General features: G+C 39.2%; 2 protein-coding genes across 5 annotated transcripts; one reads left to right on the top strand and one right to left on the bottom strand.

Moving 5' to 3' along the window:
• The first annotated feature begins 278 nt into the window (after window positions 1–278).
• stx5a (syntaxin 5A) lies at window positions 279–7,223 on the top strand. 4 transcript variants are annotated; one of them, XM_026143832.2, is made up of 12 exons: window positions 279–418; window positions 845–1,056; window positions 2,113–2,183; window positions 2,431–2,486; window positions 2,586–2,656; window positions 2,756–2,872; window positions 3,466–3,522; window positions 3,619–3,700; window positions 4,833–4,919; window positions 5,053–5,156; window positions 5,286–5,407; window positions 5,958–7,223. In XM_026143832.2, the coding sequence occupies exons 2-12, from the start codon at window positions 994–996 to the stop codon at window positions 6,115–6,117; spliced, it is 990 nt and encodes a 329-aa protein (XP_025999617.1). In that variant the 5' UTR covers window positions 279–418; window positions 845–993; the 3' UTR covers window positions 6,118–7,223. The 4 variants fall into 4 exon arrangements, with proteins under 4 accessions (XP_025999617.1, XP_025999583.1, XP_025999637.1 ...); XM_026143798.2 differs by having other exon boundaries at window positions 2,110–2,183; XM_026143852.2 differs by lacking the exon at window positions 4,833–4,919.
• Window positions 7,224–8,621: 1,398 nt separating this feature from the next.
• LOC113007340 (protein RD3) lies at window positions 8,622–10,738 on the bottom strand. Its single transcript, XM_026143789.2, has 3 exons — window positions 10,598–10,738; window positions 10,010–10,317; window positions 8,622–9,209 (listed from the first exon to the last, which is right to left on the bottom strand). The coding sequence occupies exons 1-3, from the start codon at window positions 10,601–10,603 to the stop codon at window positions 8,834–8,836; spliced, it is 690 nt and encodes a 229-aa protein (XP_025999574.1). The 5' UTR covers window positions 10,604–10,738; the 3' UTR covers window positions 8,622–8,833.

Below are 10,738 nucleotides of genomic sequence, written 5' to 3'. Positions count from 1 at the left end.
ATACCTGGTGTGACCAAGTTTGTTTGTTTTTTTTAAAAAGTGTCCTTTCTAATTTATATTCTTTTTTTTGAGTTGATTTTGTAAGTGGATAATGTTACTTTAGTTGCTTTAGTCTTAGTTTTAATTTGAATTCTAAATAATAGCTTTATTTGTCATTTGCTGACTTCGTTTTCAACTAAATGTCCGCATTTCTTTCTGAACTGAAGCGTCGATTCCTTTGTGCCGCTCACATCAGTAGATTTGTCGACCCCTGGTGGTAGTAACTCGGTACTGCAGACATTTTTCCATGCTCGGTAAAGTAGACGTGGCAATGACGTCAGTACCGGAAATGACCCGGATCGGAACTTTAACTCCTGGGTATACTAGTCTTCACCAGAAACACCGACGGGTCTGATAATATTTTGCGATACCGATTCAGGTGAGTTGAACCCCATCTAGCTTTGTTTATTAAATAAATTTAAAACTCGCACCGTCAATTTTAGTTGGCTTTCACCGAGGTGAGATTGGAGGGACCGTTCGAAAACTCCCGTTAGCTCTCTGGAGCTAACGTTAGCCCGCGGTTAGCCGGTCAGGCCATGATCAGCTGTGTGTCGTGATGGGCGGCCTTCACACAAACAGACCCAGTCCAGGCTCCAAATAATCATCGTTACCTAATGATATATATATTTAACTTGCCTGTTTATTTATATGAGCTTTAGCACAGTTATTTGGGCCTTATTTCCACGCTGTCGCGGTCTTTGTGACTAGCTTTTGGCTACCGAATCTCCTGAATTTGTGTTTTATCTGTTGAATTTGAAGCTGTCGGCCCGGAAAGCTAACAAGTGACTTTTTTTTAAAATTTCAGACATGAATGATAACCACCTTTCGATGTGAATTTGTCTGTACACCGCGAGGTCTTAGTATTTATCAATCAGACAGACCCCAGGAGGAGGAACCGGCTGCCCGGGTGGTGTTTGATCTATAGCGGGCAGGTGACTCACTATCAGCGGCAGCATGACGTGCCGTGACCGGACACTCGAGTTCCAGTCAGCGTGTAAATCTCTCCAGGGCAGACAGGTATGTTGTCTTTAAAAAAAAAACAAAAAAAAAACAGCCACGTCCCTACACTCAGATTTATTCTAATTTATTTATTTTTTTGTAGTTATTGGGGTTTTTGTTTTTTTTCTCAGTTCAATCTATTTACATAGTGGTTTTGCTCGTTTTTGCTTAGTTTTTATTATATTCCATGATAGGTTTACTTGAAGTTGTGCACGATTTGATAAGAGTTACCAGAATCTTTTTAACACATACAGCTAAAATGCAGTGATGCAGATCGGTTTTGGTAGCACTGTATAATTTTGGGCTTGGCTTTTAGTTTTGCTTTTTGTTCCTTGTTTACTCCTCTCGGTAAATCCCCCAAATAACAGTGTCAAAAATGTTTTTTACTTTCTTTAAAAAAAGAAGGTAAATAACTATCAGTCAGTGTGTCTGGTAATGCAAACATAATTATGTCAGTGTTTATGTGAGATGATGCAAAAACACATTTGGAAGTGATTTTTGTTTACTGAGAGGTAGAGCTTTTTTCTCTACCTCTCAGTAGTTTTTCCTCTCTCAAAATGGGCCTTTTAGGTGTGACTTCTCAAACTTTGGCTACTTAATATAGAAACATCTATCCCAAAAACACATTTTAAGTGTGTTTTCACATTTAACTTGTGCTGGTTACTAGTTAGAAATATTTCTGTCACAGTCCTGATTATTTTTCTTTGGAGGAAGGTTGATGATTTAAAAAAAAAAAAAAGCCAAATTCAAATGATCTTGTGTATCTTATATTTTTAAGTGACCACATTCTCTTTTTTTATTATATTAACACTCCAAATATTATGCCATTAGACATTTTACTTTTTGGCATGTTTAAGTTTTTATTTTAAAAACAAAAAGTCAGAACAGACTGGATTATTATTTTATCATGATAAAAAAAAAATCCAAATTCTTTGACTTCTTGATTCATTTAAAATCAATTCTCAAAGTCCTGCTTATCATAATTTATGTCTTACCCCCCCCCCCCCTTTTTTTTTTTTTTTTTTTTTAATGTTTCTGGCCATCTCATCTGCTTCTTTGTACCTCCTGTAGCAGAATGGAGTCCAGCCCAGTAAACCGGCACTCAGTGCCCTCAGGCAGCGCAGTGACTTTACAGTTATGGCCAAGTAAGTTCCACAAAGTCTGTTTTCGCATATGTTTCCTCATTTTATGTTTATTTGCGGTTCCTTTATTTTCATATTCACTGTTGAATTAGCTATAATATTCATATAATGAATTTAGCATATAAATGGTTTAATACCCGTTTCTCTTACCTTTAGTTAAAGAGTTGTACTAAAGAGATTTGAAGCAAATATAATTATTGGTTCTGTGACTAGTAGAGAAAGTTTAACCTCTGTTTTTGTCTCCTTGTAGGAGAATTGGGAAAGACTTGAGCAATACATTTGCCAAACTGGAAAAGCTCACAATTTGTAAGTGTTAATTTTAATGTAATTTCAGCTTCATTTCAAATTTCTGAGTGTGATATCATCCAAAGTGCTGACCTAGATGATGTTATTTTCATGTTTTAGTGGCAAAAAGAAAATCTCTGTTTGATGACAAGGCGATAGAAATCGAGGAGCTGACATACATCATTAAGCAGGTGAGTTGAGCTGTCACTCTTCAGTAAAGCATGTCAGTCCTTTTTTATATCTAATGAAACTTTATATTATAACTTTCCCTTCTTTTATTTGTCTTTTAGGACATTAACAGTCTAAACAAACAGATAGCACAGCTGCAGGACTTGGTGAGGTCCCGTGGAGCTCCAGGTGGCCGACACATTCAGACCCACTCAAACACTATAGTGGTGTCATTACAGGTATATTTTTGTACTGTATTTGTGCAAATCCTGCTGCTTTTTGTTGTTGTTTGCGTTTTGTTTTTGCTTATTTGGATCAGAATGAGTGCAAGATGACTGCAGATGAGAGCTCTATCTATATTTTGCACCCTGTCCCCTTCCTGGTCATAACCTTTAGATATGACTTAATTTCTCAGTATCTCATCTCTCATCTCTGTAGGTAGTTGGTATATATTCCTAAATATATGTATATATTATATACACTGTATATAGCATATATTCTGTTTTTTATTTCTGTACCAACGTTTTGTTTTGGGGGTTTTTGTTTGTTTTTTTTTTGCATCAAGACCCCAAGATAAATTAATCATTTGTTTAAAAAATTGACAAAAATTGTGATTCTGATTCTGAATTTGAAGTTGATCTAAAAGGAAACAACTTTGAACCTTTCTGTAAAACTTTGTGTACAATTTTAAAATCAAGAAAAGATGTAGTTATTGACTGAGAGAATGCGAATTTTCTGTAGTTTTGGGTTTTGTTTTTCCTTCTTTTCTTTTTTTAAATGGTAACAAAAGTGAATCGGCACCTCCTTTAACTCTGTCATTCTTTGTCTGTAGTCCAAGCTGGCATCGATGTCCAATGACTTCAAATCAGTCCTAGAAGTCAGAACAGAGGTGAGAGCTGCGTCAGCACACAAAAGCAAACAATGCTAATACCTAAAGCTCTGGATAAGGTGAAGGTTTCTTCTCTCTTTGACTCTTGTTCTTCAGAACCTGAAGCAGCAGCGCAGCAGGAGAGAGCAGTTCTCCCAGCCTCCGGCGTCGTCTTCTCCTCTCATGGCCAACAACTTCAGTAAGTCTCTCCACATCTCAGCTTCACGCTTCAAGTTGCTCATTCAGATTTTTAACAAGGGTCTCATATGAAAGTAAATGGCTACAGCAGGTTAACAAAGCATGTTTTGTAGTTTAATTAAGGCGTGTTCACTCTATCCTGAATATTGTTTGTGTGAAAAGTTCTGTCTTAATCGTTTTGTGGACCTTTAATGTTGCACATGTATAAACTGACGTGCAGCGCTAGTAATACAGACAAGGGTAAAAGAGGACCGTGAACATGGCTGGCTTCACACTGCCTGCTGTAATGTCACATTTATATCACCTGTATTCTCTGAAAGTGTGAACTTCCCACTAGTAATGAGAATAATCATTACTCAAAGCATACAAAGTGTGTATTAGAGTGAACACACCGTGAGTATTTCTTTGTTGTGTCGTGGAGGAAAATACTCGACGTCTGGCTCCTGCTCAGTTCATCATTCTGCTAAAATGAATGATTAAACGTTTTGCCGAGCAGGCTTCTTAACAGAGACCCTTTAATGAACGCACCGAGCTCCAGTGCTTCCTGTACGTGCATTTACACAGTTGGTAAAATGTTCATAAATTCACTTTATTTTAGCATTTTTGGCCAAATATCAAGCAAAATGCTCATTGTGAATGCCTAGAGATTTTACAAAGAAAAAAAGATGGATATTAAGACTGGTTTCATTATTTTAAATATATAATTGGCTCGATTCTAATCTCTGAAATGATGCACTCAGCATTTAGTTATCTTGATGGATGATGGTATAAATATTTACATTTCTCTACTTGTTTGTGTTATTACCTGCTAAAAGGTACATGGGTATAAACCCTACGGTAGAAAACCATAAGCATAATAAATCACATATTAACAGAATATATAGTTTTTCTGTGCTTGTGCACACATTCCCTTATTTCTGTTTTTGGCGTACTTGCACTGAGCATGTTGTTTGATGGTTAGGTGTTTTGTTTTTTCCTTCATTTTCAAAAACGGCACTGGTTGTGGATAAGTTTTAAATACCAGTGTACTTTTCAAAACAGCAGCTGTTGTGATAGGGAACTGCTGGCAGTCCTTGTGAATGATTATTACTGTATTTGGTCATCTGTAATGCAAGAATTACAAAATATTTTAGGGAGCCGCAAAAAAGGGGCCCAGGAGCCGCATGCAGCTCGTGAGCCGCGCAATGACTACCAGGGCTATACAACCGCAAATTACAAAGGTATTTCCCGGGAACGTCTCGACTCTCCAAGCGGGTATAACTAGCTACTGTATGTGCCCGCTGTTCTTTCTGCTTTCCGCCCGTACCATAGAGGATTTCTGTGATCACGTGTGTGTGTTTTGTGTCTCTGCAGATGGCTCGGTCCTGATGCAGGAAGAGTCCCGGAGCCGGGGGGATGTTGCTATCGATATGGACTCTCCAAGTAATCCTTTGCAGCTTCAGCTTATTGATGAGCAGGTAGGGTGTTGGTGTTTGTTTGCTGAAGTCAGACAGGTGGCTCAAAAAATTTATTCTGTTGTCAAACTTGACTGACTTTTATCCAAGATTAGCTAAATATTAGACTAAAATGCTGTGTTGTGGCAACAGGACTCGTACATCCAGAGCCGTGCAGATACCATGCAAAACATCGAGAGCACCATCGTGGAACTGGGTTCCATATTTCAGCAGCTGGCGCACATGGTCAAGGAGCAAGAGGAGACCATCCAGAGGTGAGGAAGAGAGTGAGACAGATGAGGTTCAGTAGGATAAAAGAACGTGTCACACAACTGAAAGAAAGGACTGGAAAAACAATCTTGCTGGAAAAAAAGCCTGAAACATAAAAGCACTTTTTTTTTCTTTTTCTTTTTTTTGGTCCTGTGTTGGGATAAAATTATATAACAAATGTATTCTTGGAACAATTCAGCAAGTAAAACAGATCAGCACGTATTGACTACAAGTCTTCATCAGGGTCTGACAAATACTCATCAGTCAGGATTCATTAATAGCCCTGGAAGGCAATCAACCTACACCAATTTTAACCGCTAGAGGGTGTTAAAATTTAAAAGACAGAAGCCCATATATATCAAAGCAATAACAAATCTTAGCAATTTTCTATTTAAAATAAACAAATAACAAACTAAAGCAGAACTGAAAAAAATTGATTTTATTTATTTTTTTGCATTAATGGTGTAAGTATTGGTGTAATATCTTAGTCTTTGAAATAAAACAAGACTGATTAGAGATAAAAACTCTTCTCACTGCTCCGTTTCCTTCTCACAGGATCGATGCTAACGTGGAGGACACCCAGCTGAACGTGGAGGCTGCCCACACAGAGATCCTCAAATACTTCCAGTCGGTCTCCTCCAACCGCTGGCTGATGATCAAGATCTTTCTGGTCCTCGTGGTCTTCTTCATCATCTTTGTCGTCTTCTTTGCTTAAAGGAATGAGGAACGGGGAAACGGTATCGAATGAGGGAGAATAAAATTAAAGCTAGACTAAGAGGATGTATTTCGAGACTCTTCTATCACGATTTCATGGAGGCTTTTGGGATCCACTCGAATACGGACCTGTCGTTTTGTCCCAAGCCACAAACTTTTCAGTCTTAATTTGACTCTTCAATGGAAAATGAAGATGTTGAACTCTCGAATAAAACAAATAAATGATCTTTGAATCCCCACTTTAAGAGCAGAAAGCTGCTCTGTATCCTACATTGACCAACTATTCATAAGCATTTAATCAAAATGGCTCTAATTTAATGGTTTGATTCTGCAAACTGTCTTATGGTTGTTTTGTTTAACCTCTTTTACCACACGTCATCCTTTATAGTAAGTATTACAAAGCCAAACTTTACAACTGGACTTGCTCCTCAGATTATGTTGCTTCATATTTTACCTGCTTTTTACTGGAACCACATGACTGTCTCTCATTTATCAGCATTTCCTAACCTTCTACCATCCAAAACTGATGTGGATTTTTTTTTTTTTTTTTTAAATCTTTATTTGCTGTTTTGTTTCATTTGCCAAATTGGTACCGTTGTTGAACTGTGACACAATACAAGGAAACTCGCTGTGGCACAAGTAGGCAGTCATAGCCAGATGAAGGGAGGTTTGCAGTGTAACTGAAGAGTGAGCTGTGAGAAATGTTATATAACGGCACTGTTTTAAATGAAGCTGTGTGGTGAGCAGCCTTCGCAGAGGTTTAATGGAAGAAAAGGTTTAAACCTCACTCACTGAGTGCTGCAGGAGGATCAGTGCGTATGAAGGGGTAAGCGCTGGTTGTAAAGTCACACGATCGGCCACGTTCCCTGGAAGTGTCTGGTTGGATGCCTGTGCGCATCCATTATCTACCTAATGTACAGGATGTTATTTAAATGACCACAACTTTTTAAAAGAAACATTTTTTCCCTTTTTTTTTTTTTTTCTTTTGCTCTTTCTTTTTTTTTTTTCTTTTAGCCAAATGCCTTGACTTCAGTGTATAAAGTTGAAATAGTTATGAAGATGTATTGATAAAGTGTGCATTAATAAAACAGTAATGGGGTGCTGGCATTCACGTGTGGGATTTTCTTGGGATAAGAGGATTAGTCAGCAGAGCTTTAATTAGCTGTAACAAATGCTGCAGTTTATATTTGGCCTTTTATTCTTTATTTTCATTTATAACAATGCAGACAGATACGCATTTAAACATTAGCCTCAAATGTTAGCTAAACATCTATTTAAAACAAAAAAAGAAGACATTTTTGTGTAAAAGAAGTGTTTTAATTGCACAGACAAGATCAGAAAATTGGTTATTTATTACCTTAAGTACATGTTGTATTACAGTAAAATCATACGTGAGTCTAATTATTTTCTGCTTTACTTGACGGGAGAGCATCTGTTAACTGAGCTGGTGATCTGGAGCCAAACTGTGGCTGCTGAGTCTGCAGAAGAAAGCTGTCCTGTCTGTTATGTAACAAGTTTTAGTTCATGTGATGTGTTTATGATTCATCAGAGAGCCCTTACAGTATGGGTTTGAGTTTATAGATGCCATAAGCTTGAGCAAAGTTTAACTCAACATACTAAATAGGCTGTCATGGACATATCCTTATTTTCTTAGGTTTCTTGTACAGTACAGTTATACTGGTTGATGCTCAGACATGGTCTGAGTTTCAAAATATTAAGTTGGTAGCCAGCAATTCAGGATTCAGACTGCTTTAAATGTTCTTTTTTCCACTTCCATATTCTTTAGTCTGTTTCGTGTCAACCCAGCTTGTGGTGGTGTACAACCCAGTGTACTCCTAATGCCAGTCCCAAGTCCAGATAAATGGGAAGGTTTCATCAGGAAGAGAAGGAAGGGTAGAGGTGGTAGTCAAGGGAGTGATAGTGGATATATCAAAAAGGTGTTGAAGATGGAGCTGCCAGGTAGGAGGAAGAGAGGAAGACCACAGAGATGGTCTCTGTGGTCATGAAGAAGGGCATGCAGAGCGTTACTGTGACAGAGGAGCATGGTAGGGATAGGATGAGATGGAGGCAGATGATCTGCTGTGGCAAGGGTCCCGTTAAAAGAAGGAGGATCTGTATTTACCACTTCAGATACAGAAACCTCACCCATCCGTTACCAGACAAAAGTGGTTTTAAAGGGAGATGAGCTAACATAAAAACTGGTTCCAGGCCCAGAATGAGACAAAGCAGGATTATTTTGAAATGGAAATCAGGAAAGGGTACTTGAAATATGGAAATGAGCATAACAGGTCGTGTCAGATTTGGAACAGCTATTTATTCCCTTTAGTATTTTTGGTCTTATGTAGGTAAAACAGTATCAGCAGTTTCTAATTTACCCACCAGGACCACAAAAGGCTGCTGACATCTTAAAGCCAGAACCATAATTCTTTTAGATTTACCTAAAGCTGCCAGTGAGCAAATCTACTTAAGTCCTTTCTCTTGAATTTTTTTCTTCATCTTTTGAAATAAGGAAGAAAATAATTTTTTTAAGTTTTCCAGATTTTTATTTGACCCATTTTTTAATGGCAGCTACTTCCACTTCTCCCTTTCTTCCTCATTAATGCTTGTCTTGTACAATCTGGGCTCACCTAGTCTTCTCTGTGACTCTCCTAGTTTCTCCTCCCCTCCCTTGCACATGTCCCTCTGCTTTATTTCTCCCCTGACTCCCCTCACTTCTCTCACCCATGAGCACTCTGCTCTATAGGGGTGATCTCTGGCATGCTCTTACTCCTTCCCTTCCTCGCCCTGGCTTTGATTGCTTCCTCCTCCTCCCCTTCTCCATCCTCCTCCTCATCAGACCATTCCACTTGCTGCTGCAGGTTCCCCCTGGAGCCTCTCAAGTTGCTGCCCTTTGGGAAATACCCCGTGCGGAATTTTGTGCGGAAAGTGACAAAGGAGAGGCTTTTGCTGCGCTGCTGCTTCTCAAACACCACTTCCTGGGTCGGAACCTCATCGTTTCCGTTCGCCTCATCCACACAGTCACGCAGCACTGAGCGAAAGAGCCGAGGAACCTCGTGAACCTCGGGCTCCATCTGTGACACCAGCCTCCTGAACCTGCAGCAAGAGGGATAGAGTAAGTGTAATATGAGCTGACTTTGATTCACACCCCTTTACAGCCAAGGCAAAACAAAAAGGACACAGCCAACAAAGAGTGTAAGGGTGGAGAATGAAGAATAAATTGGAATGTCACTGTAAGAAAAACACTGGTGGTGTTTGAGGGTGGATAGCCTGCATGAAACTTTTTTTTCTAACAGAGGACGTGTTTGCAGAAGTGACTATTAATGATGGAGTCTCATTGATGACTCTTGCTTTTTTGTCAACTTGTTCATATTTTTGAATCCCACAGATTAATAAAACTGAATATTAGATTTTAAAGCCCTTATATTTACTGATCGCTTTGTCTAAACAACTCTGTTCAGTGATAACACCAATAAAAAAAGTCACATTTGCTTTATTTTAACTGAAAATTCATTCATCATTATGTTGAATTAATTATGGGCATTTACCAGTGAGGGGTAGGGTTAGTGCTGGGTCTTATTTACACCACACCAAAGCAAGCATAGTCGCAGAAACTAGAAAATTGTACATGCATCTTGACCCTCCAGTTTTTCTATTCTCAGATTTACATAAGGGGTTGATATGAACCTCACACAGACATTTAAAAGTCAACTTTTATAAGTATGGCTCTGACAGTATCAGCGAGTTATTGCTTAGTGTGTAAAATGGATTAGACTGAAACCCTGCAGCTCTCTGCTATTTGAAAATGATCTGTAGGTCTTTTAGTTATAGTAACAGTTTCACCGTTATCCTGCCAGATCTCTAGCTCTGTCTCTACCTCTGCCTGTTTTTCTTACCTGACAATCACAGGCCCACACTGTGCAGGAGGGATTTTGGCACAGAGGTCTTGCAGCTCCAGCAGGTCATTGGGAGTGAGCTCATAGGGCTGTGGGGTCGGGGTGGTTGCCAGCCAGCTGTAGTCTGCTGTAGAGGAAGAGCTGCGACGGCGGCGACGACCCTCCGTCGCCCTCTCCAAACGGATGCGTTCAGTGCGCTTCACCATGGCCCCAAGCTCCAGCATCAGGGTGTTGGTTACCAGCTCCTCAGTTGTTCGCTGGCCGGGCACTTTAGGCTCAAGGGAGAAAACAGCGGACCAAGGAAACATCTGGAAAAGACACAAAGAGTTGGTGAAGAAGAGACTAAAAAGTATCTGTCATACGATGATATGACCTTCACCATGTTTGAAGCTATAGTGTTTAAAGCAAAAGCATTAAAATCACCTCAGCACACAGTCTGTAGAGCTGTTTTACACTGGAGTTATCTAAAATCCTCTGAAATCTTGATTGTCTATTTAAGTAAAATGTGGTGCATATGTGAATGCAAACACATTGCATACTGTTCTAACTTCTCTCCTTGTTATAAGATATATATAAATCTTTTCTTACCTTCATGAAACAAGGGTTACAAAGCTGTAGTATCTTCTCTTCTGATGACTATCCAACACTTGTCTGGTAAAACCTCTGTCAGCAGTAAAGTGAGCAGCGGGCCTGCACAGGCTCGCGACATTCAAAGTGGATGAAACTCCT

Source organism: Astatotilapia calliptera, chromosome 2, assembly GCF_964374335.1.
Source record: "Astatotilapia calliptera chromosome 2, fAstCal68.1, whole genome shotgun sequence".
Taxonomy (NCBI): Eukaryota; Metazoa; Chordata; class Actinopteri; order Cichliformes; family Cichlidae; genus Astatotilapia; species Astatotilapia calliptera.
This window is presented reverse-complemented; position numbering and strand designations above follow the sequence as displayed.

What these genes read in the sequence shown, in the direction of transcription:
- stx5a (XM_026143798.2), top strand. Translation starts at nt 994, where the DNA reads ATGACGTGCCGTGACCGGACACTCGAGTTCCAGTCAGCGTGTAAATCT. An exon ending in CTATAGTGGTGTCATTACAG is followed by an intron (nt 2,873 to 3,465) that starts GTATATTTTTGT and finishes CTTTGTCTGTAG; the next exon opens with TCCAAGCTGGCATCGATGTC. An exon ending in TCCTAGAAGTCAGAACAGAG is followed by an intron (nt 3,523 to 3,618) that starts GTGAGAGCTGCG and finishes CTTGTTCTTCAG; the next exon opens with AACCTGAAGCAGCAGCGCAG.
- LOC113007340 (XM_026143789.2), bottom strand. An exon ending in TGTGGGCCTGTGATTGTCAG is followed by an intron (nt 9,210 to 10,009) that starts GTAAGAAAAACA and finishes CTCTTGCTGCAG; the next exon opens with GTTCAGGAGGCTGGTGTCAC.